At 44.6% G+C, this 26,275-nt stretch overlaps 1 protein-coding gene across 6 annotated transcripts in view; it reads right to left on the bottom strand.

Annotated features, from left to right (window-relative positions):
• CUEDC1 (CUE domain containing 1) overlaps nucleotides 1-26,275 on the bottom strand; it is a 129,434-nt gene that overhangs the window by 18,728 nt on the left and 84,431 nt on the right. For 3 of the 6 annotated variants that reach the window (XM_033922268.1, XM_033922264.1, XM_033922265.1), the window contains 6 exons: nucleotides 21,677-21,768; nucleotides 15,292-15,881; nucleotides 10,947-11,074; nucleotides 5,093-5,219; nucleotides 2,687-2,861; nucleotides 2,048-2,158 (listed from right to left, as the gene is read on the bottom strand). In XM_033922268.1, coding sequence (XP_033778159.1) covers nucleotides 2,048-2,158; nucleotides 2,687-2,861; nucleotides 5,093-5,219; nucleotides 10,947-11,074; nucleotides 15,292-15,591 — 841 coding nt within the window. In that variant the 5' untranslated portion in view covers nucleotides 15,592-15,881; nucleotides 21,677-21,768. Of the gene's footprint in view, nucleotides 1-2,047; nucleotides 2,159-2,686; nucleotides 2,862-5,092; nucleotides 5,220-10,946; nucleotides 11,075-15,291; nucleotides 15,882-21,676; nucleotides 21,769-23,596; nucleotides 24,121-26,275 lie in introns of those variants that run through there. The other 3 variants (XM_033922267.1, XM_033922269.1, XM_033922270.1) reach the window with 3 other exon arrangements.

Here is a 26,275-nt window from a genome sequence, read left to right as displayed (position 1 = left end):
ATCTTAACTTCTCTTCACTGACAGGTTGTATGCAGCTCTGCTATTGCTAGTGGATAACTCAGGAAACACAATTTAAGGCCTGTAAGGAAATCGTGTGTTCATGCATAGTGTAAAAAGGTTCAGGGCATAAGTCTCACATTCAAACTACATAGTTTTATCTTTGGCTGATACTTGCCTTTAAATATAATAACTTTTATTTTTATAATTATGCCCTATTTTGTTGCTGTCAATATTATTTAACAGCTAGAACTAAGATCTTCCCACAAGGGAATGTGAGTAGATCGACAATAAATTCAGTGCTAACCAAAAATATTCCATTATACATTTTCATGTTCCTCATTGCTCTGTTCTCCAGTAGAAAGTAGTAGCTTTGTAATCCATTCCTACTACACCCCACAGAACCAGGGCTATGGAGTTGGTAGATAAATGTTCCGACTCCGATTCCTCAGTTTTTTGTACTTCAGACTCCGACTCCAGTACCTGAAATTTCCTCCGACTCTGACTCCTTGAGTCCGACTCCGACTCCACAGCACTGGTTAATTTTCAGATCGTTAAAATGGAATGTCAAATTGAGAGAAATGAGCATTTTCGACACCACCTTCTTTTTGCTTTTAATCAAGGTTCTAAGGCCGCAGAAGCTGCTCGCAACATTTGTGCTGTGTATATAGTGGGTGCTATAGCTGAAAGCATCGCTCGTGATTGGCATGCCAAGTTCAAAAATGGAGTCGGTAGATAAATGTTCCGACTCCGACTCCTCAGTTTTTTGTACTTCTGACTCCGACTCCAGGTACCCGAAATTTCCTCCGACTCCTCGACTCCGACTCCACAGCCCTGCACAGAACACCAGGAACATCTCCAGGTATACCCAGGGGGGAGGCTATAGGAGTGGGGGTGGGTTAGGGTAGCCTTCTAATTCCTTGAAGGGGGGGGGAGTTGTTCTGTCTGACTTGGCACTTTTCTTAAAGTGGTTCTAGGCTGAATATTAGCCAGGACCAGCATAAGGTCTGGCAGCCAGAAGAGGGACAATTAGGGCTGATGCCAAAACATGGCCTGGTATTACATATCTAGGGCTAAATCTGCCTACGGTGGCCTGAATATAGACCAGATAAAGTTTATTCATATTTGACTATCAAAATGTACACAAAATTTTAATTGGAACAGGAGTCTCAGAGGAAGCTCTATACAAAACGTGAGCCCCATCTCTCTCTAGTCTCCTTTGAAGATTAACAAATTAACCCCCTCCCCCTTTTCACGAAATTGCGTTAGGAATTCTATGAGCATTGGAACGAATGCCGCCACGGCCAGCCATAAAAAAGCCCAAAGCAGCTTTGCAAAAGGGTGGGTAGGTGAACACATTTATGGGTGGGAATAGGATGGTCTGCAACTTCCAGATAACATATTTTGAAAAATTTATATTAACAGTAATTAGAGCACATACTTAAAAATGGACCAATTATAAGAAAAATGCCACGGAATTTTATTTCCTGGATAAAGTTCTAAGGTCCTTCTTTTTCTCCTTTTAAAGGAACTATTATTCTGATACCCCTATATCAACTTAATCAAAATCAGAAAACAAAAAGTTCTTTGGATTGTTGAAAATTAATACATCTTATAGTAAGACTGGAATATGTGGGATTTAGCTTGGGTATTCATTGGGTTCTTAGATGGCTCCAGGTCATGAAGAGCTGACTCATCCAGCCCTGCTATACCCCCCCCCCCCCAGTACATGTGAACTTATAGCTCTGATCCCCCTTTTAATAAACAAGACTAGAACCATATGGATTAAAGCAGGACTGCCCCTCTCTGTTCTTCATGACCTGAAGCTACCTAGTAACCTTACAATGGAAACTAACACAAACACCATATGTTGTATTTCATCACCTATATTGTGGGGCTAATGGTATGGCCCCTTTCTACCTCATCTCATGCCTAATTGTAGTAGACAGCATTCAGATGAAGTTGAGGACCCTAAAAGCTAAACCCTTATCAGCCCTCAGTGCATTGAACAAAGAGACAAGATGAATTTTTTTGTGTGTGGTGTGCATACCTGTCACCACTGAAGAAAAATGAAGCTCGTTCACTGCTACAGGGGCAGACTTTGACTTTTTGGATTCATATTTTAATCGATCTGGAAAATAAAAATAACCGTCCCCCACCCCCACACACACACACAGAAGTTAGTGTATTTCACAGTTCTTGTGCATATAAAACAACTGGAGGAAGATGCCAGAAATAGATTTATCCACCAAGTATATCCACAAACATCTTTTCCCTTACAAAGCATCTCAGCTTTGCTCTAATCCACAGATGGACAACCTTTATACACAGAGAGCCACATTGAAGTGAGTATTATCCCTGGCAGACCACAACGTTACATAATGGCGGGAACCAGAAATGTACAGAGCTCCATAGACCGGAAGCTACTGACTGCGCTGGGCCCATCTTGGAGGCTTGGACCCAGGAATCTTGCCCCTCCTGCTTCCCCCCCCCCCTCTTTGCGGCCTTGCAACACAGCATCAGCAACTAGAGAACTTAGGGGCAGGGCTAGAAATTGGTTCTTTCAAACAAAAAGGTGTTCCGCTGCCCCTGTAATACCATATCAAGAATTCAGATAACTTTATTTGGATGACGGATTGTATGTGTTGCCCAAGTAATGCATTAAGTGAAGAGCTTTCATATTTATTACCTCTTTCAAGAGAAAGAAGGAACTCTCTGTTCCTCTGGAGCTCCCTCATGAATTCCTCGTTTTGTAGAAAGATGGCAATCCGTTCATCATTCAGGTACTGCTTCAGCCTCCTCTCCCTGTCCAGCGACCTTTGGCTGGCCTCACACTGCACTGGTGAAGTACAGCTCTGCGGACTCTGGAAACAAGTGGGACAGAAACCACTCACTAACCATCAAAGAGCAGACCCCACCTCACACCCAGATCCCATTTCATTCTGCTTAAGTGGGAACCAGACCTCAACAAGGTATGTATCTGCAACATCTATCCAGCCAGGTGTACCAGCTAGATTCATACTTTGTGGGGTTGAGCCTGTCCCGATTATAATTTATTTTATCTGTCAACATGCACCTCCTCTTGTTCATAGAAAAATATGACCTGTAAGTCCTTAGACTAAGTGGAATAAAATCAGGCTGGATCAGCCTGTTCAGGTGATATGGAGCTGGCTGGTAACCCTGATTCCTGGTTGGTCACTTAAAGCAGCGCTTCTCAACCCTTTCCCAGAAGCACACCTAGTCAGGTGGGTTTTCACGATTGCCGTAATTAGGGTTCAAGTTTCAAGTTTTATTAGGATTTTATATACCGCCTATCAAGGTTATCTAAGCGGTTTTTACAATCAGGTACTCAAGCATTTTCCCTATCTGTCCCGGTGGGCTCACAATCTATCCAACGTACCTGGGGCTATGGAGGATTGAGTGCCTTGGCCAGGGTCACAAGGAGCAGCGCGGGGTTTGAACCCACAACCCCAGGGTGCTGAGGCTGTAGCTTCAACCACTGTGCCACACACATCCGGATTTCCCCAAATATGTCCTCCTTTTGAGGACATGTCCGGAGGTCCGGATGGCTTTTCAAATCCCGGCACTTTGTCCGGGTTTTGAAAAACCTCCTCAAATCGCATCACGCAGGGAGGAAGTTCGCGCATACGTGAATGTCACGCACATTCGTGACATCCGCGCATGCGTGGACTTCCTCCCTGCCCGACACAATTTACGGACAAGAGCGGGCTGCAAGGAGCGTCGGACAAAAGCAGGCAGCAGGGGGCGGGGCTAGGGTGAGACTGGGGGTGGGATTAAGGTGGGGATGGGTGGAATTGTGCAGGCTGGGGGCAGGTCTAGGGATCTGGATTTTCGATTGGACAATCTGGCAACCATAACCATAATGAATATACATGAGAAAAATTTCCATTTACTGGAGACCTATTATATGCACATTGTCTCATGCATATTCATTGTAGTAAAACCTGAAACCGCAACTGGCTTGGTGTGTTTCCAGGAGCCTTGTGCTTTAAGGTGAATTATAAAGCCCTAGATGAAAAAGCTAGAAGTGTCTTCCCACAAAATTTATCTTTGCGTTTTTATTCCTCTCCAGTCATTCAGCAGGAAGAGAAGAGTCTTTGGTCTGACATCAGTAACGAACAGTCCCATTTCTTGGGATGAAAGATAGGGTTGCCATATGTCCAGGAAAACTCAGACCGGTTTTTTAAATTGTGGAGTCTGTCCAAGTTTGGCAAAGAATTCAGTGGCTCTTCCCCTCTTACCTCCTCGGCACTGCAATTCTATTTTCTTCGGACTGCAGCAACTCAGCGGTATTAGCCTCCTGCTGTCAGCCTTCCCGGAAGCTGCAGCGACTTCCTGTTCCCATGGAGGCAGGACTCGCAGAGAGGCGGCTTCTGAGGCAAGTTGAAGGCAGCAGGCTCATGTTGCTGAGCTGCCGGCAGCCCAAGGAAAATAGAATTGCAGTGCTGAGGAAGTAAAAGGGGGGAGAGCCACCAGATTCTTTGTATGCTTGCCCTGGGGGTTGGGCCAGGGACAGGATCATCTGTCCTCTTTTTTCATGTCAAAAATATGGTAGGTGAGGGGGACAATCGCCCTGGATGCCATCTTAGTGGGAGCACCGGCACCTCTCTGCCCCTCTCCCCATGCCATGCTCACGCCCATTTTTCCTCTGTTCCTCTTTAAATCGTTGCCAGCATGAGCAACATCTCCGGCCTACTGCTCGCACTGGCCTGGCTCCCCTCTGAAATCACTTCCTGGTCGCGGTGCCAGGAAGTGACATCAGAGGGAAAGCTAATGCCGGTGTGAGCAGAAGGCCGGAGAAACTGTTCGTGCTGGCGAAGATTTAAGAATGTACTGGGGGGGAAGGGAGAGCGCAAGTGTGGCATGGAGGGCAGGGAAGGAGTGAGGGGCAGAGAGGAGGGTGCAGGGGGCACCACCACCCCGGGCGCCTCCTACCTTCGCTACGCTACTGCAGTAACCCTACTGAAAGAGGAGGTGGCTTGTGAATGCCTCGCACCTAATGAGAGGACTGGTGGCAGAGACAAGCTTCGGCTATCATGTGGGACTGACTCAGAGGGAACAGAGGGTGTCACACCTGCACACTGTCCATCTGCTGGGGCAAGATGCGTAGAAAGTCATCAGGGAGATTTCCCAGTAAGGGTGGGTTCCAGTTCCGGTACCGTCTGTGTGCCTCAGGGAAACTGACACTCCCTAGATCGATCCTGTGTGCCAAAGAAGAGAATCAACCCTGAGAAAGTCACTCGCAAGAGACAATGCGCCTTCTGACCCACACAACCTGGAAATGGAAGGAGGCAGGGGAAGGCGGGGACTGTTTCAAGCACGTCCTATAGACCAGTGGTCTACGATCTTTTTCACAGAAAGGGCCACAATGTGAATATAAGAAAGCCCTAAAGGGCCACCAAGAGATTTCAAGCTTACACACTTTGAAAATTCTGTTTTCATCTTGCACTCTTCTGTGCTTTAGCAAAACTTTGTTGTGGTTTCAGCAATTCTCTGAACACAACTGTTTCGTGGCTTCTCTAGCTTTGTCATACCGCTGATACAAATCCTGACCTTTGACCTCTCCTACGGCTGTATGTACCCATGGCACAGGAATAAGGTCCTACACCTGCCCTAGGCCAACCTTCGTCCACACCTGGCCCACGACAACCCTTTTTTCAAACATTTAAAGCTCTATCCAAGCGGGCAACGTTGAACAACGAATTTGCCAGACTTGAGGAATATTTCAGCCAACTATTTGAGGGCCACAATGGAGGACTTTGGGGACCGCACATTGGAGACCACTGCTATAGACAATCAAGGAATATCTGAGTGCTGTGAAGTTATCAGGAAGTCGCAAGAGTATGCCATCTGTGCAGGGCCCGGTTTATTGGAATGCTCTCCCCTGCAGCCCTACGTTGCTGCAGTTTAGAAAAAGTTTGAAAACCGCTCTATTTGAACATTATTTTGTTCAGTGAGTTCTTGACTACCTTCGTTTTTCAATGTTATGGAATCGGAGTTTTTTTGTACTAATGCTTGTATTTGTTTGTATGTTTTATGCGTTAGGTTGTAGGTTTGTGTACACTGTTTATTATTTGTATTTTATTATGCATGTACAGTTGGTGCCCGCTTAGAATTGCTAGAAATGCAGGCTACAAATATTTTAAAGAAATAAATATTTATCAGAAAATCAAAAGGAGAAGCATAAGAAATACAGATTTTTGTTTCGGTATTTATTGTACTTTAACTGAATCCATGCCCTATTCCTCACTACATCCAGATATTCTGTGCCAGGACACATCATCTCTTCAGGATCCTGCCAGGGGTTAGCCATTGCAGAAAACAGGAAACTGGACTTAATGGACTTTGGGTCTGACACAGTATGGCAATTCTTATGTTTTTTTAAGTTCAAATATAATATTAAAGCAATGGCTCCTTCGAGTGCATCAATCGCACTGTTTGTGGGACATGGCAAAGGAATGTGGCCTAGACTCATGTCTACTGAAAATGGGCTATCTTGCAGACTGCAGATGGCGACTTGTTCTGTCAAAACATGAAGAGCATGTATCTGACTTTCAGGAGAGTGCAAATTTTATTTAGCTTTATTACCGTATTTTTCCGCTTCATAAGACACACCTGACCATAAGACGCACCCTAGATTTATAGGAGGAAAACAAGAAAAAAAACATTCTGAACCAAATTCTCCCTGCCAGGCCCTGCACCTAACCCCACACTTCTTGCCAAGCTCTGCACTGTCCCCCCTCCCTACCAGGCTCTGTACTCTGTCCCCCCTCTGGTGGTCTAGTGGTAGGCCAGGACAGGACACAGGGCAGGCAAGCAGCCACCCCCCCCCCCAGTACCTGTTTTTAGATTTAAACAATTTTTATTGATGATAATAAAACAGCAGAACAGCATACTGCAGAAGACGAACAAACATACCAACAAATTACAAATCAAAGAAGCAGTAAGCAGGGAAATCCAGATCATCAAAGTTTTCTATAATAACAGAATCCAGCCCCCCTGCCCACCCCGCTCCCCCTAGCAGAATATCGTATGTTCCACCTCTAACATGGGAAACACTCCTTAAAACCAGTAGAACAAGAATGAAAAACCAAGACCCTCCAAAAGCATAAAGAGCAACAAAACAAAACAATGAATGCAGATATCATCAGTATCACATACCCAACCTCCGTCCACCCTGTGACCCCCTCCCTCCAAGCCAGAATAAAGCTATACAATACAGTATCTAAGACTATACTTAGCACACCAGTACCCTGGACTCTGATTGGACCTAGAGACTACAAACCCCCAGCCCTCCCTTCCCTCTCCCCCACCTACAGAACCCTCCCCACCTCTATGAGCGGTGACGGGACTAAATCGCGCGAGACAACGGCGCGCCGACAACTGAGCGCAAGGTTGACGGCGCACCGAAGAAAAGCACTATTTTATAGGGCTCCGACGGGGGGTGTGGGGGGGAACCCCCCCACTTTACTTAACAGACATTGCGCTGGCGTTGGGGGGGGTTTGGGGGGTTGTAACCCCCCCCCCCCCACATTATACTTAAAACTGAACTTTTTCCCTAAAAAACAGGCAAAAAGTTTGGTTTCAAGTATAATGAGGGGGGTTACAAGTACAACCCCCCAAACCCCCCCCAACGCCAGCGCGATGTCTGTTAAGTAAAATGGGGGCCAACACCCCCCGTCGGAATCCTTTAAAATAGTGCTTTTCTTCGGCGCGCCGTCAACCTTGCGCTCAGCTGTCGGCGCGCCGTTGTCTCGCGCAATTTTGTCTATGAACCCTATGAGCAGCCCCCACCATTCCTAGGCATGCCGGGCAATAGAATAAGAAAAGGCAGCATGCCAAAGAAGTCAGCGATCAAGCGGTAGAATGAGAAGCATACATGTTTTTAATCCCGGCGCTTCCTTCGCTGGACGGCTGCAGCAGGGAGAGGCAGAGCGGCGAACTAGGCAGGCATACCTGCCTGGTCCCCCGCACCTGCCTGAATGGCTGCAGTCATTAAGGCAGGTGTGCAGGACCAGGCAGGCATGCCTGCCTTGTTCGCCGCTCTGCCTCTCCCTGCTGCAGCCGTCCAGCAAGGGAAGCGCCGGGATTAAAAGCAGGCAAGGGAGGTGGCTCACTGCCGCAGATGTCCAGCGAGGGAAGCGCCGGTATTAAAAGCAGGTACGGGGAGGGGGCGGGCCCTGCCGCGATTATAAACAGATGGGGGTTGTGTTATTCGCTCCATATCACGCACCCTTATTTCCACCCACTTTTTGGGGGGGAAAAAAAGTGCGTCTTATGGAGCAAAAAAAAAACAGTATTAATATTTTTTCAATGAGGCAGCGTCAAGGAATGGCGATCAAGCATTTGTTATCACTTTGAGCAACAAAGGAAAGAAGACAAAACTCACTCCTGCTGCAGGGGATTTCAAAGAGCTCTTAAGCTTCGACCTCATTCAGAAGCTCAGAAAAAGTACAGAAGGGGCAGGAAGCAGGAGGTGCTCTTGTGACCCTCAAAGAATAACATCCTCACGCCTTACTCTGGGGGTCTTTTTTTTTACGGTGCGCTAACCGATTTAGCGCGCTAAATGCTAAGGTGACCACAGGATTTAGCATTTAGCACGCGCTAAATTGGTTAGCACACCTTAATAAAAGGACCCCTTTGTTTATAAGTGGAAATCTATCTAATTAGTATATATTATGGGACTGATATTTAAACTACGGGAGGCAGCCCTGCTACCTCCTGCTGTTGGCGGCAAACCCGGATATTCAGTGGTGGGGCCATATCCAGCCACCGGCATTCAATGTCCAGGTTAAATGCAGCCGCCAACAACTCAGCCGGCCAAGCCGATATTTATAGTTTATTATTGATAGACCGCCTTTAACAAGGCGGATTACAAGATTAAGAACATAAGAAAAGCCTTACTGGGTCAGACCAATGGTCCATCAAGCCCAGTAGGCTGTTCTCACGGTGGCCAATCCAGGTCACTAGTACCTGGCCAAAACCCAAGGAGTAGCAACATTCCAGCATCTCAAAGAATAACAAGATTCTGGAACCCCAATGAGAGCAACATTCCAGAGCTGAGATTGTGATGTCATAATGCCTCATTCCACAGTGCCTCAGAGCCAACATCAATCAGTGATGTTATAATGGCTTAAACGTCCTATACTTGGCTCACATTAGTACATAAGAAAAGCCTTACTGGGTCAGACCAATGGTCCATCAAGCCCAGTAGGCTGTTCTCACGGTGGCCAATCCAGGTCACTAGTACCTGGCTAAAACCCAAGGAGTAGCAACATTTCATGCTATCAATAAAGGGCAAGCAGTGGCTTCCCCCATGTCTTTCTCAATAACAGACTATGGACTTTTCCTCCAGAAACTTGTCCAAACCTTTCTTAAAACCAGCTACGTTATCTGCTCTTACCAAATCCGCTGGCAACGCGTTCCAGAGCTTAACTATTCTCTGGGTGAAAAAAAAATGTCCTCCAATTGGTTTTTAAAAATATTTCCCTGTAACTTCATCGAGTGTCCCTTAGTCTTTGTAATTTTTGACAGAGTGAAAAATCGATCCACTTGTACCCGTTCTACTCCACTCAGGATTTTGTAGACTTCATTCATAGCTAATCTAATCTAATCTTCTATTTGTGCGTCACTCATACCTATACAGGCTCAAGGCGACTGTAAAGAGAGGCAAGAGGAGGGAGAGAGGGGAGGTGGATAGGTAGGAGGGAGAGGAGGGGAGAGTGGAGGAAGGGGAAAGGGAGAGAGGATTAAGTATCGAACAGATACTTAAGGATTAAGGAGATTAAGGAGGATTAAGGAGATTAAGTATCGAACAGATGGGTTTTCCGTTTTCTTCAGAAGATATGTGGCAAGGTTTCTCTTTTCCAAGCTGAAGAGCCCTAACCATTTTAGGCTTTCCTCTGGCCTGCTAAGACATAGCGGCCAAAGATGGACCTGCTTTTTAGGCAGGTCTGTCTGGCTACTAGTCTTAGTTGGTCAGCTAATGAATATTGGTGGTGACTAGCTATGTCATACAACTGGGATATTCAGCGGGAGACAGCAGGTTATCTCCCACTGAAAATCAGCAGTTAGCCGGCTAGCCTAAATACTGCTGAACGTCAGATGATATATTACTAGTCCTGGTTTTGCCCCACTGCACACAGAGAGATATACGGTAGTTCTGAGTTTTTTTTAGAGAAATCAGAACTACAACTACATGCATGCACCTGGGGAAAACAAGGACTACCTCAGTCTCTTGAAATTAACATGGTTGAAGTAGCAACCTAGGTTACATCATGAACCTGTATCTTGTTGAGTGATTTCAGTAAAGTGTTGTAACAGGGCTGTGTGTCTGCACATTGCAAAGGTCATGGCTGATGGATCTAAAGAACATCCAGCTGGCAACAGCGACAGTATAAATATCATTATCTACTTCTCCTCTTGATATTCATCCCCCAGGTCCCTCTCTCATGCCTTAACGAAGGTCAGTTTCTCCTTTAGTGGGTGTAGGAGAACCTCATACAAAGCAAAGAGTAGACCTATCCCTCCCGTATGCTTGAGAAAGATCTCCTCAAAGGGGACTCTTTTAGCTCTCAGCTCCTCTATTCATTTCTTTTCTCCTATATCTTGTCACACTCAATGAGTGAGGCCAAATTTATACTCACCAGCTCCCCCTAATTTTACAAATTGCTCCAGTCCAAACATTTCCTCCCCCCTCTCCATCTTTGGTATGACCTAAGTGAGAGAACAATCTTAGCTACATCTTAGGTTTCCCACTGGCTCTCTTTTTCCCAGAAAGGTGAATCCAGCTGACTTTCTCTCAAGTATGTATGGAGCTGTAGTTATTACATCTTTAAGACTATGCCTCCCTGCACATAATGGGGCAAAATCCAGGAATGAATCAGCTAATCGGTCAAAAGGAATGAAAAGCTAGCAGTAGCACTTACCGAGGAGGTGGGGTGGGCGGCGCCTGCGGGTACTTTCTGTCAAACACGTGCAGATCATAGGCCGGAGGGGAGTATACAGGAGGAGGCTCTTCATCGGAACTGTCAGGTTCCAGGGTTCGTTCCAAAACCTGCACAAACACCAGACAGAAGCATATGAGAGCTGAGTGTAAAAATTCCACAAAAGAGGGAACACCGGAGACAATATTACCACAACAGAACCCTTAAACAAGAAGGAACACAAGAGACAATGTTAACACAACAGAACCCTTAAACAAGAAGGAACACAAGCGACAACGTTACCACAATAGAACCCTTAAACAAGAAGGAACACAAGAGACAATGTTACCACAACAGAACCCTTAAACAAGAAGGAACACAAGAGACAATGTTACCACAACAGAACCCTTAAACAAGAAGGAACACAAGCGACAACGTTACCACAATAGAACCCTTAAACAAGAAGGAACACAAGAGACAATGTTACCACAACAGAACCCTTAAACAAGAAGGAACACAAGAGACAATGTTACCACAATAGAACCCTTAAACAAGAAGGAACACAAGAGACAATGCTACCACAACAGAACCCTTAAACAAGAAGGAACACAAGAGACAATGCTACCACAACAGAACCCTTAAACAAGAAGGAACACAAGAGACAATGTTACCACAATAGAACCCTTAAACAAGAAGGAACACAAGAGACAATGCTACCACAACAGAACCCTTAAACAAGAAGGAACACAAGAGACAATGTTACCACAATAGAACTCTTAAACAAGAAGGAACACAAGAGACAATGCTACCACAACAGAACCCTTAAACAGCAGCAATCAGCTTCTCTAACGATTTTTCCATCTCGCTCCAGGAGTGTGCCATGGCTGCCAAAACCTTGAAATAATGCTGTTATCTTGATGAGACTGCCGTGTACCTACTGTATGTCAAGACATATTGTCTATGAACTGGGTATTTAGAAAGCTGTGTGAAAAATCCCTCTTTTTATGGCATATTATATCATTATGAATATAAGAATTAAGGTTATAGGGATAGGATTAGAGGTAATTTGTAAAATTGGTCAGAGACTACTGTTCAGGCAGTGGGCCTGATGGGCTGCCGCGGGAGCGGACCGCTGGGCGAGATGGACCTCTGGTCTGACTCAGCAGAAGCAACTTCTTATGTTCTTATGTTCATACTGGGTCAGACCAATAGTCCATCTAGCCTAGTAGCCCATCTTCATGGTGGCCAATCAAAGGTCACAAGGACCTGGCAAAAACCCAAATAGTAGCAACATTCCATCCTACCAATCCCAGGGGCAAGCAGTGGTTTCCCTCATGTCTGTCTTAATAACAGACCATGGACTTCTCCTCCAGGAAATTGTCCAAACCTTTCTTAAAACCAGCTACATAAACCACTCTTACCACAACCTCTGGCAACACATTCCAGAGTGTAACTATTCTCTGAGTGAATAAATATTTCCTGCTATTGGTTTTAAAAGTATTTCCCTTAACTTCATCAAGTGTCCCCTAGTCTTTGTAATTTTTGATTGTAAAAAAAAATTGATCCACCTGTTCTACACTCTGACTCTAACCCACCCCCGCCTCCCTCCTGCCTCCCGGACCTTACCTGGTGGTCTAGCAGTGACATAGGGCAGGAGCGATCTTCCTACACTCCTGCCCCGTGAAAAGCAGTCATCAAAATGGCTGCCGTGAGTTCCCGTTGTAGTCTCGAGACTACAACGGGAACTTATGGCAGCCATTTTGATGACGGCTCTGCACGGGCCAGGAGTGTAAGGATATTGCAGGTTTAAATGTATAAGCATAATTTTTAAGCTCTTAAATTAAGATGAATTTTCAGCTGAAAACTTGTGCTCCTAAGTTTGGCTGAAAATAGGGCACAAATTTAGCATCCAACTCCTAGGTGTCATTTGCCACATTTGTCAATCAACTGCTAGGCACCATTTATAGAATTGCGCCTAGCAACATCTAAGTGTTCTTAGGCACACTCCATTTAGGTTGTGTTTTCCGGCGACTAACTCAATCTACACCCAAACTCCATCCTTGACCAAGCCTACCTGCTGGTAGATGCCTTGGTGTAGATGCCTACATTGACGTGGTGGCGCCTACCAAGTTAGACGCCTACTGGCCAATTAATTTTGAAATTGGGTTTTAACGGCACTTTCAGTGGCACAGCGAGGGAGAGAGGCGCCCTTTCCCTGCCCTCTTCTTCGTATATAGATGGATCAGAAACTGGTTGGCGGGCAGGAAACAGTGTGTAGGAGTAAAGGGCCACTACTCGGACTGGAGGAGGGTCACGAGTGGTGTCCCGCAGGGCTCGGTGTTCAGGTCACTGCTATTTAATATATTCATAAATGATCTAGAAACAGGGACGAAGTGTGAGATAATAAAATTTGCAGATGACACCAAACTATTTAGTGGAGCTGGGACCAAAGAGGACTGCGAAGAATTGCAAAGGGACTTGAACAAACTAGGGGAATGGGCGACGAGATGGCAGATGAAGTTCAGTGTTGAGAAATGTAAAGTATTACATGTGGGAAGCAGAAACCTGAGGTACAACTATACGATGGAAGGGATGTTATTGAATAAGAGTACCCAAGAAAGGGACTTGGGGGTAATGGTGGACATGACAATGAAGAAGACAGCACAATGCGCAGCGGCCGCTATGAGAGCGAATAGAATGCTAGGTATAATCAAGAAGGGTATTACTACCAGAACGAAAAAAGTTATCCTGCCGTTGTATCGGGCGACGGTGCATCCGCATCTGGAGTACTGCGTCCAATAGTGGTAGCCGTACCTTAAGAAGTATATGGCGTTACTCGAGAGGGTTCAGAGGAGAGCGACACGTCTGATAAAAGGGATGGAAAACCTTTCATACGATGAGAGATTGGAGAAGCTGGGTCTCTTTTCCCTGGAGAAGAGGAGACTTAGAGGGGATATGATAGATACTTATAAGATCATGAAGGGCATAGAGAGAGTAGAGAGGGACAGATTCTTCAAAGTTTCAAAAAATAAAAGAACAAGAGGGCACTCGGAAAAGTTGAAAGGGGACAGATTCAAAACCAATGCTAGGAAGTTCTTCTTTACCCAACATGTGATGGTCACATGGAATGCGCTTCCAGAGGACGTAATAGGGCAGAGAACGGTACTGGGGTTCAAGAAAGGATTGGACAATTTCCTGCTGGAAAAGGGGATAGAGGGGTATAGATAGAGGATTACTGCACAGGTCCTGGACCTGTTGGGCCGCCGCGTGAGTGGACTGCTGGGCACGATGGACCTCAGGTCTGACCCAGCGGAGGCATTGCTTATGTTCTTATGTTCATTCCCCACTTCTACCTGCTCCTTCCCCACCCCCAACTGCCGCACGTGCGCCGCTTCCCTTCCCCCACCTCTCTAATGTACCTGGTGTGGGCAGCAACCCCCAAGCTGCTGTCCCGCCAGGCTTGGCTCTTCCTCCGACGTCACTTCCTAGGCGCAGGTCCAGGAAGTGATGGCAGAGGAAGAGCCAAAGCTGGCACGACAGCAGCTTTGGGGGTTGCTGCTCGTGCCAGGAATGTTAGAGTGGTACGGGGGAAGGGAAGCAGCGTGCACATGTGGCAGTGGTGGGGGGGAGGGGTGCCCCTCTCCGCACCCCCCTTACTATGCCGTTGATTAGAGGTGGGCCGGGGGCAGAGCAGGAACTTAGCTGGTTAAATCCGATATTCAGTCTGCTAACTGTCTAAGTAAGCATATAAAGTTAAAAACAGCTGTCCTAACTTTATGAACCAAGTTAACTGAGCACCCAGTCTGAATATCAGCTAGTGCCCAGTTAATTTCCAGGTCAGCAGACATGTCTGGATGTTCAACACCAGGAGCTGTGCTTGACCCAACACTGAATATCTGGGTTAGGTCAGCCTGTGGCTTCTGTGAGCTGAATATTACCCCCCCTAAGTTAAGTGAATGACCACAGCTTGTGATTAATGGGCACCAGTCACTGTGCTGCCTGAAAACTGACCCCATATTCTTCTTTCTTTCTTTTGCGGACTCTACCATTCCTCCTCTGAAAGTCACGACAGTATTTCCATTAATGGGATGCTTCTGAAGCAGAAGACAAGTTATGGATTGGCATGTGGTGAATTTTAGAGGAAGAAAAAACCCAAGAGGGGATACGGCCTGCCCATAATTATAAAAGAAGTTCCACCGTAATTCACATCTTTTTGTTAAAACCCGGCAGAGGGCTTTACAAGGCAACAGCGGCTGCCAACCAACCCGTGGCTTACAGATCACTGGTGCCTCACAAGCTACATCAGCGAAGCCATAAGAAACATTCCCCTATAAGAGGCAGGAATTACCTCTGGGGGAATACTGTCATCTGAGTCTGAGCTGTCATCGTAGCTGCTGTTGTCCAGGCTCATCTGCAGGAGCTGATCGATAGTGGCATCCACGGCTCCGTTGTTCGCCCTCAGCACACATTCAATGATGTCATAGTCCATATTGGGGAACATGGTTTTGAAGTCCTCCATGGCCTGATTGAACTCAAGCCTGCGCACGTGCCTGGCGGGACGGCTGTTGTTGAGTTCCTGCGCGGAAGAGCTCCTTCGTGAGCCGCCATTGCTACTGCTGCTGCTGCTCCGGCGGAACAGACTTGTCATTTTGGATAACTGTTTTTGGAAAATGTTTAAAAATGTCTCTTTGAAATGCAGCCACCCTCTCCCTCTCCACAAATAAATCTAAATGAGAAAAGAAAGGGGGGGGGGTGCTTTCAGGTTTTCCTAAAAGGAAGCTCCGCTGCCATACTTCCAGTAAGCTGCTGCCACAAGGAAAATCTTTCCGAACTTTCCGCCACTAGGATTCCTTCAAGGAATTTTCTTCAGGTCCTCCCAAGGGGAAGAAATATTTGGGGAAGATGTTGAGTCACTTCGGCCTCTCGAACATATGTGATCTGTGAAGAAACAAAACATTTTCTCAAAAACATATCCACTCTATTTTGTTTTTGGTCTGCTATGGTCTTCCTGCTTTTTTTGGACTTCCTAGGTCAATCAGAACTGGCCTCTCATGGGTCAGAGGAGTGTGTGGCGCAGTGGTTGGAGCTACAGCCTCAGCACCCTGGGGTTGTGGGTTCAAACCCCGCGCTGCTCCTTGTGACCCTGGGCAAGTCACTCAGTCCTCCATAGCCCCAGGTACGTTAGCTAGATTGTGAGCCCTCCGGGACAGAGGGAAAATGCTTGAGTACCTGATTGTAAAAACCGCTTAGATAACCTTGATAGGCGGTATATAAAATCCTAATAAAACTTGAAACTTGTCTCTAGCTTCATAACCCTCTAATTGTAACTAACTGGTGATTTTCCTTCTATCTATTACCCCCACCCCTTGCTCAGCTTACTCATAATTCTTAGTAGCAGTTCTCTCCAGATCCCAGTACATGTGCACCATAAAACTGGCCACAAGGTGTCACTGTTCCACAATGGCGGAGACTCCCTTCTCTCTTGGGTGCTATGAATTCTACCTCCATAGCATCCCAAATCAAGAGGGGACATTAGGACCACAGTGGTCAGCGGTTTTTTAAACACCAGTCATAGTGGGCCGTTTTATACCTAGATATTCAGTGCTGGATTGAACACAGACACTGGGACTATGTATCTAGGTATAATGGGTGCTGGTACTTATTCAGATACTGGTGATATTCAGCCCAGTACCGGATAACCAACCAGATAAAGTTTGTACAGCTTTTTCTACTGTCCTAACTTTATCTGGATAGCTACTCAGTTAGATTGAAAATCGTTGCTGACCATAACTCCTGACTCTGCCCAGATTCTGCTCCCAGACTGCCTGGATATACACTGACACTATATGTCTGGTTAAGGGCCACTGAATTTGCAGGTTTGTCTTGTCAGCACAATTTAACTGAGCAGAAGCCTCTCCTGCCTGGTTAAATATTTGTAAATACTAGATCCTAAATATTCATTTTACACATTGTGGAGGGCCGTTTTTGATAGGATGTCTAAGTCCGACTCTGGATGCCCAAAGTCGGAGGCAGACAAATGACCATTTTTGAACCCAGCTACATTGCAAGACATCCATTTATGTTTTTTTAAATCGCCTACTTTGATATCTTGGCCGCCGGGATGTTCAGCCCTTAGGATGTCCAACTTTATTCTCCATTTTTGACCACAAAAGAGCCCAAGTTCAAAACGTCCTAATTCAGACCATTTAGATGTGGGAGGGGTCAGCATTGTAATGGACTGGCCATATAGACATATCAATAGAGCAGTGGGGCACCTCAGAGGGCACTGTTGTGAACTTCACATAAAGGGTGCCAAAAGTACTTCTCACCATAACCTCCTTCTAATGTATTGTGGACCCTCCCAAACTTCCCCAAAACCTAACTATACCCACTAGTCTACCACCCTAATAGCCCTTATGGCTGATGGTAGCACCTATATGGCAGTATAGTAGGATTTTGGTGGGGTCTGGTGGGCTCACATTTTCCACCAAAAATGTACTGGTTAGAGCAGTGGTTCCCAACCCTGTCCTGGAGGACCACCAGGCCAATTGGGTTTTCAGGATCGCCCTAATGAATATGCATGAGAGAGATTTGCATATAATGGATTTGCATAATAATTTTTCTACAAAAGTTTACTTCAAACCAACGGACCATAATACTTTCTTGCAATTTGACAGTAGTCATTCAAGAAAACTAAAAGAAAGCCTCCCTTTCTCTCAAATGGTCAGGATCAGAAGGAACTGTTCTTCTCTTAGTGACTTTAACACACAATCAAAAGATTTATCATCAAAACTTGGAGCAAGAGGATATCCTAAAACAACATTACATCAAGCCCGAAAACGTGCTAAGTATTTGAATCGTGATCATTTGTTGCAACAGCTTAAAGGCATTCCTACTCATGACGAAGATCAACACACATTCATTATGAGATACTGTTCAAATAGTAAGATAGCTGCTGACATTATTAAAAGAAATTGGGAGATCGTTAATCTACATCCTTGTTTTGGAAACAGTAAACTGCGAATTGCTTTTTCGAGAAATCAAAATCTAAAAGAAATCCTCAGTCCCTCGTCTTCTTCATTCAAAAGCTCATTTAAAGACATTGTGTTAGGACATTATAAGTGCGGCAGCTGTAATATTTGTCAAATTACTAAAGAATGCAAGGAATTCACCAATCCCCAAGATCAAAAAAGATATACTTTAAGACATTTTACTAACTGTAAAACCAACTTTGTAATCTATTTAATCATTTGTCCGTGTGACAAAGTTTATGTTGGTATGACGTCACGCGATTTAAGAACCCGTATGCGTGAACACAAATCAAATCTAAAGTTGGGTAGGAGCTCTGAAGTGATTGTTGAGCATTGTCAATCAAAAAGTCATTCTTTTAATGATTTATGTTGTTTTGTAATTGATGTAGAACCTAAGTCATCTAGGGGAGGAGACCGCATTGGACGTCTCAAACAACGTGAATCTAGATGGATATTTCCCTCTAAGCTGAGCAGGTGTCCTCCAGCTGCATTGCTACCACTAGGGGGTGGAATATTTTCAGTCGCTAAGGACAGGTATGTTCCCTGGAGTCCTGCAGAACTTGCCTGTCCCTCACAATTGAAAAATGTGACAGTAAAACAGCACCCTCTATTGGTGAGACTGTGGGTGGAGGACTCCTGCTCAGCTTAGAGGGAACACTTTTATTTAACATCATATTATGGATGGTCTTCCTCAATGTCTGACATTGATCTTTTTCTTTTTCCTTTTTTCAAATTAGTCATTAACTTTATAATATATGAAATATCACTTTAAATTTTGTCATGTTTCAAGTGATGCAAATGCGCATGTGTAAGCGTTCCTCTAGATAAAAGCGCCATTTTATTCATGGTTGAATGTGTACTGAATTGATTCTTAGCAGACACAAAGTAAGTTCGCATGACTATATAAGATATTCATTGACTTAGAATGACTTTTAATTTTTCAAATTTCTCTAATTATTCTTATTGTATTTATGTTTAAGTGTGCTTCCTGATGAAGCCCCTCTGGGGTGAAACGGGGCCCGTAGAATGAATTAATAGTGGGAAGTTGCATTACGAGTGCCATTTCCAGCGTTTCAGCCTTTCAGTCGTTGGAGTGACTTCTTGAGCACGCTGCACTTTTCCAGCTTGTTAGCTCCTTGAGATAAGTGCTGTTTTTGAGCCAGTTCAATGTGATATATCGTGGCAGCTTTAAGCATTTGCACTTTATTTAACGTGCAATATTTTTTCTATTTAGGCATAAAGCACTTTATTTCGAAGCACTTTCCATTGAAGCACTTTCATCTAAGCACTCAGCACTTTCACTAGAGACTTCTACACTTATAAAGAAGCAGATAAGTAACGTTTTTTGCACTTTATATAGTCTTTTAGTAACCATTATAGTTACGAAATAGTCTCATTCTAAGATTAGAAAAAGATAAAAAGATTAAAATTATAAAAAATATTTATGATAAAAAATTCAAATCTTTTGTAAAGGAGGTTTTTGATCAATGAAAGACAACCATATGCCACAAAAATATAGGGAGAAAACATACATGTTCCCTATGTGGTAAAATCTGAGATCTTTTCCTCCTGATAGGTAAAATTCTTAATATCAACTTGTTGTAGTACTTGTTACAGCTGCAGTTACACCCACTAAGAAAATTGGCACTTCTGTGTGTACGTGTACTATTCTGTAAGGCATCATGTACATAAGAACATAAGTAATGCCTCTGCTGCGTAAGACCAGAGGTCCATCGTGCCCAGCAGTCCGCTCACGCAGTAGCCCATTAGGTCCAGGACCTGTATAGAAATCCTCTATCTATACCCTTCTATCCCCTTTTCCTTCAGGAAATCATCCAATCCCTTCTTGAACCCCAATACCGTACTCTGTCCTATCACACCCTCTGGAAGCGCATTCCAGGTGTCCACCACCCTTTGGATGAAGAAGAACTTCCTAGCATTGGTTCTGAATCTGTCCCCTCTTAATTTATCCAAATGCCCTCTCGTTCTTGTAGTTTTTGAAAGTTTGAAGAATCTGTCCCTCTCCACTTTCTCTATGCCCTTCATGATCTTATAAGTCTCTATCATGTCCATTCTAAGTCTCCGCCTTTCCAGGGAAAAGAGCCCCAGTTTCTCTAATCTTTCAGCATATGAAAGGTTTTCCATACCTTTTATTAATCGCGTCGCTCTTTTATGAACCCTCCTGCGTATCGCCATATCCTTCTTAAGGTATGGTGACCAATATTGGACGCAATACTCCAGATACGGGCGCACCATCGCCCGATACAACGGCAGGATAACTTCTTTCATTCTGGTTGTAATACCTTTCTTGATAATACCTAGCATTCTATTCGCCTTCTTAGAGGCCGCTGCGCCCTGTGCCGACAGCTTCATTGTCTTGTCCACTATTACCCCCAGGTCCATTACCAGCCCTCCCATCGTATAGCTGTACTTCAGGTTTCTGTTTCCTACATTTCTCTACATTAAACTTCATCTGCCATCTCGCTGCCCATTCTTCTAGTTTGTTCAGGTCCCTTTGTAAGTCCTCACATTTCTCTTTTGTCCCTACTCCACTAAATAGTTTGGTGTCATCTGCAAATTTTATTACTTCGCAATTCGTCCCTGTTTCTTGATCGTTTATAAATACATTGAACAGCAGCGGTCCGAGTACCGACCCCTGAGGCACACCACTCGTGACCCTCCTCCAGTCCGAGTAGTGGGCCTTCACTCCTACCCTTTGTTTTCTACCCGCCAACCAATTTTTGATCCATCCTTTATTTAGATGTCTAGCCCATCCTCCCCAGGAGCCCAGAACAGATTACAGCGATGCATTCACAATGTTTTCGAGACAAAACAATTTAGGGTACATACACATTATTTTAACTTAGGATTATGCATATGAATAAGGGTACATTTACGTTATATTGGCATAGGACACATTATACTAGGGAATTAGGTGTGGGATATAGTGACATTCTTAATATGTTGGCGGAATAACATACTATAGTCAACGACTACGCAGTCTAGGCATATAGGGATGCAATCATGTGTTGGTACTGTCTCCACATATTTGAGTCAAGGGTTAGGATTGACAGTGGTACATTCTGATTTCCGGTTTTTGTTTATACTGTCAAAGCCATGTAACTGTAAGGGGGCATAGACAAGGGTGGGACACGGACGTGTCTTCAACTTACACATGTATCTTATAGAATACCATAAGTTAAACGTGTTGCATGGTGCACTTAGAAATGCCTCCAATGTAGCCTCTTAACTTCTTGGATTTTTTTTGTGCCTTTTACGTTTTTATATTTAAGACAGTCAAGGGTCCTATAAGACCTCTGAGGAAGGCAATTTACTTGGCCCATTTTGAGTCATTTCTACTTTAAGCATTACAGTATTTGGATTTCTATCCTGTGGGTCACTTGTGACTGTACACGCCCACTGCATGCACATTTGTTCCTCCCTCCCTTAACTTCCCAAATTCTCAACGCTAACAGTATATTTATGATTTGCATTCTACTAGTGCTGAGAACTGGAAAGGTTTGTTTTGGCGCTGATCCAGCAGTATTTTCCGGCACTTTTCCTTACAGTGCCAGAGTTCTGAGCGTCGGCCTGCAAGAGTCTCTGGTTTCCAGATGTCTTTTCTATCATGAAGAGAAGTCTGCCTTTCTTTTGGGATCAGCCTCTTTGATAACACTCTGAATGTATGCATGGAAAACTCACCATTCAGGCGCACATGGTGCAGGAGGCATTTTCTGGGCCACGCATGGGAACTCTGGCTCTAAATTCACTCAGCACAGCAGCTTCCAAGATTCCTGGCATGGAGAAAAGGATATTAATACATACAGCATAAATAATGGTAAGAGTAGAACATTCACACTTTTGCTTCTTCTTGACTGACTTATTCTGCTGTCCACGAAGATTCCCATTATCCCATTTTACAACTTTCCATACTCCTTAGTAAAAGTTACACAGTGGTAATTTTCTCAGATATACAGCAGGGAGTTTCACCTTTCACTTCAAATCATAGGCATTAGAATGGCGGAGGCCACAGGGGCCTTGACCTCCCCAAAAATTGGCGGTCAGAGTCAGTTATGGCTCTACTCCCCCACCCACCTCTCCATGCAGCCACCATGCAGCATCGCTGCAGAATGAAGACTTCCAGGGCAGGCCTGCTTGTTCACGCTGTGGGGCGGCTGCCGGAAAATTTTAAATTACAGCGACCGGGGAAGAAGCTGGAGAGAGAGGTTGTGCCATAGGATCCTGCTGGGGCTAGGGCGGAGCCTTTGGTCCCCCCTCCCTCCAAATGAAAAAGCATTCTGCTGCCTATGACTGCTTTCAATGGAAGTAAAACCCGGATGTCTCAATCCATCTTCCTTTTTCTGGAGCCACATGGTAACCCTAACCATGTAGAAAATCACTACTGAGTTACTGACTCCATGTTTTCTGGACAGTCAGGGCCAATCTTCAATTGATCAAATCCCCAATTCTATGCATAGAAAAACTGGAACTACCCAAAGCTTAACATTTGTGGCAGACATGGAGCCTTCTGTAAACTTCATGACTTGAAGATACAAGAAAGGAGGATGCAGCTCTCGGCAGTTAATTCCATTGCTGCTCTATGACTGGCCACTAGATGTCATTCTAACTGCAGTACAGTGACTGCAACATTATCATCTAACCAGAAGAACAAAGGGGTGGCAGACCACAAAAATCAAATAAAAAATGCAAAGGGTAGAAAAGCCACAAATGACCAGGATGAGAGCAGGAGTCCAAAGAAAACGCACTTTATTAAAAACACTATAGAATGCAAGGCAGCAAAATAACATATAAATGGATACTAAGGACCCAACACGGTCCATGTTTTGGCAGTCTATACCTTCATCAGGAATCCCTATGGCCTGTGCTGTGCCATATAAAATCTTGTAAATGAGGTAAAGACCAGGCTGGCACACACAACAGTGCGTTAGTCGCTTGCTAAAATGCTGAAAGCGGGATGCAGCCCTCTTCGGTTACTTCCATGGCTGCTCTATGACCGGCCACCAGATGTCACTCTAAGTGCATTACAGTGTCTGTAACATTATCATCCAAGCCAGAAGGAAACATCCACACTGGCCAGTACAAATGACAAAACAAATGGAAATCTGCCATTTCTCCTCTGACACAGTGAGACGCAACAGCTGGATCTGGTTTTCATTTCTGATTCTTTCACCCTTTGTTTTTGCAGTTGGAATGAACAGGGTCTGGCAGTAGCAGGAAGTAAGAGCCTAGCAAAACGATTTAACATGCAAAGCCGACTGAAGACCTTTGTTCTCCAGCAACTGAAACATTTTAATATTCAGGAAGGATAATGGATGACAAGATACAACTGTACCCTCACACAGAGCCTTCTCTGAAGGAGTACAGCAATATAAACAGAGAGAAGATTTTTATTTTCCTCCTGCTCTTTTCAGGAAAAGCTTAGAGAGATCAGGGCAGGCAGCACAGCATCTAAAGAATACAAAGCAGACAATGGCTGCCTGCCAAAGCAAGAGTGAATGAGGATGCCTCTTCTGTAGCTGTGTGGTTGAGATTCACACAGCCCCCCCCCCCTCCCCGAAATCTGCTTAAAATTATTCACTTTCCTGCCAATTACATCTGTACCTTACTGAGGCTGTTTGTGTCAGGAGCCAGCACCAGTCACTTCAGCTTTTGGTCGTCTTTGTTGTCAATCATAGGAATCCCCGATTATATTTTTCTTGAATGTTTTTGATTTGCCAGGAAAAAAATCAAGAATCAAAAAGATATTGTTTAACAGGATTCATTCCATTCTCTAAGAGAGTTGGGTGCAGCTATCTGAAGATGGAAAAGGTTCTATAGCAGAAGCAAGTGGTGAATGTCCAAAGCTCGGCAGGTGCGGTGCTGCCAACAGACTCCATAAGCACAAGAAGTATGTTGTGCCGGTCCTGGTTTTATCCCATGGCATCTCTGAAATTCCTCCAAGAAAATAAGCAGACAGCTGCTAGAAACATGCGCGCTCATGGCAGCAGCAGGCTGAGGTTAGAGTTCAAATCAAGACCTCCTGAATGCATGTAAACTCTGTTCTGCTAGCACTGGCACACTCACAGCAATTAGGTGACTCTATAAGCAGTGAAACATTTTGTCCTGGTCCTTTTCTTTTTCTTCTTTACCTGGCAGCCTTTTCTGCGCCTGTGGGTTTCCAGTTCAATCAGAGCTGGCTGCTTTCTGTTGGACTACAGTACTATAAGCTGACATTTACAATTGCTTGACATTTTTATACTCCCCTCACAAATCAGGCCAACCATCACAATAGTCCACAGGCAAGAGCTACAGCTCTCTCTGGAACCCAGATAAATGGCTCCTAAATCTGACCACTAGGTGTCACTGCTGTGCTGAACAATAGCAAACACTCCTCCCCGCCCCCAAGGGTTGTGACTAGAGGTCTGCATGGGAACGGGGATCCCCCCAGACTTACAGGACTCCCGTGGGGATGGAACCGGGGTTCCCGAGTCCTGGAAAGAGAATTAGTAGAAGATAGACAAAAGCAGAAACTGGGACCAAGATGACGGAAAAACAAAACCAGCTACAGTAAGGGAGATGTTCAGTACAAAATGAAGTACTTGCTGAGTTTGTTTTGGGGTTTCCAGTTCAGTTTTGGCACATTTTTCTTATGCAACCATTGTCCTGAAAAGTACCTCTCTCAATTCTGCTTGAAATTATTTTGATGCTGTATTGTTTGATTCTGTATTCATTGCTACATTAAAAACAATTTGTGGATCTTCTCACAAGTTACCTATGCCAGATGGTGGAACCAGATTTGTTTGCTCTATAGATATGAGCTTTATATTGCCCCAAAATCCAATTCTTTCTAATTCTTTACAGTGATATATGCATGTCTTATTTCTGTTCAGTTATTTGTTTATATTGTATTTTATTGTTGGTTTAAATAAACCAAAACTTAAAAAAAAAAAATCAAAACTGTCAGAACTAATTGCTGCTTTTTATTGGGACAGGTAACTTTGATGGGGGACGGGTGGGGATAGAGGAGATTCCTTGCAGGGTTGGGCGGGGATGGAGGGGATTCTGGCGGGGACGGGTCGGATACTGGTGGGGACAGGCGGGATTTCTGTCCCCGCCAACTCTCTAGTTGTGACACTACCTCTGCAGCATACCCAGACCTGCCTAGTTGAGGAATAAAAGCCTAACCTGGAAATCTAACCCAGGTTCCTCGTATGACAATGCATAGCACTATTGCTCTTTTTCAGGGTGAGCAACCTGCAGCCTGAATGCAGGCCACCACTGCATTTTATGGGGCCCATGAAACCGGGAAAAGTAAGTACAGAAAACATTAACCATAGGTTTGGCAATTTTAAATACTGTACTATACAAATATTTTCAGAACAGCCACTCTTAGCAGTTTATTTCCATTGTTTTTAATTCATTAAATAAGTAAAAAATGATTACAGAAGTCTATGGAGCTCTGTACTTTTCCAGTTATAACATTATGTAATGTCATGCTGCCCACTATGGATAGCACTTGAGGCGTAGTGAGGGTGGCAGGCGCCTGAGGCCTCCCTCTGCACCAGGGGTGTCAAAGTCCCTCCTCGAGGGCCGCAATCCAGTCGGGTTTTCAGGATTTCCCCAATGAATATGCATGAGATCTATTAGCATTCAATGAAAGCAGTGCATGCAAATAGATCCCATGCATATTCAAGAGCAGGATCTAGGAAAATTCAAAAGTAATCTAAAAACATTTCTTTTTAAAGATGCCTTTGGTACTTAATTTAATTCCTTAGGCCATTGATTTTATTGTATTATATTATGCTTTCACTTGTTTCCCTCTTGTACCTTTCCTTTGTATTGCTTTTCTATATTGAATTGTATTTCTCAATCCCTTTTTACCTTATGTTATGAAAATGATGTGTCAGTCTTTAACCCAATGTTATTATTTAAAGCTTGTACTGTATTGTTTTCCATTGAATGTATTTTAGATTATTCATCGCTTTGAAGTATGATTAAGCGATTAATCAAGAGAACTATTAAACAAAACTTGAAATCCTGAAAACCCGACTGGATTGCGGCCCTCGAGGAGGGACTTTGACACCCCTGCTCTACACGCTCCTTCCCCCCCCCTCCTCCTGCTGCGCATGCACTGCTTCCCTCCCCCCTTACCTCTTACCTCTATAACGTTCCTGACACGAGCAGCAACCCCCAACTCCTGTTGTGCCCCCAACTCCTGTTGTGCCAGTATCGGCCTTTCCTCTGACATTACTTCCTAGGCGTGACAGCAGCTCACGCCAAGAATGTTACAGAAGTATGGGG

This window comes from Geotrypetes seraphini, chromosome 15, assembly GCF_902459505.1.
Source record: "Geotrypetes seraphini chromosome 15, aGeoSer1.1, whole genome shotgun sequence".
Lineage (NCBI taxonomy): Eukaryota > Metazoa > Chordata > Amphibia > Gymnophiona > Dermophiidae > Geotrypetes > Geotrypetes seraphini.
This window is presented reverse-complemented; position numbering and strand designations above follow the sequence as displayed.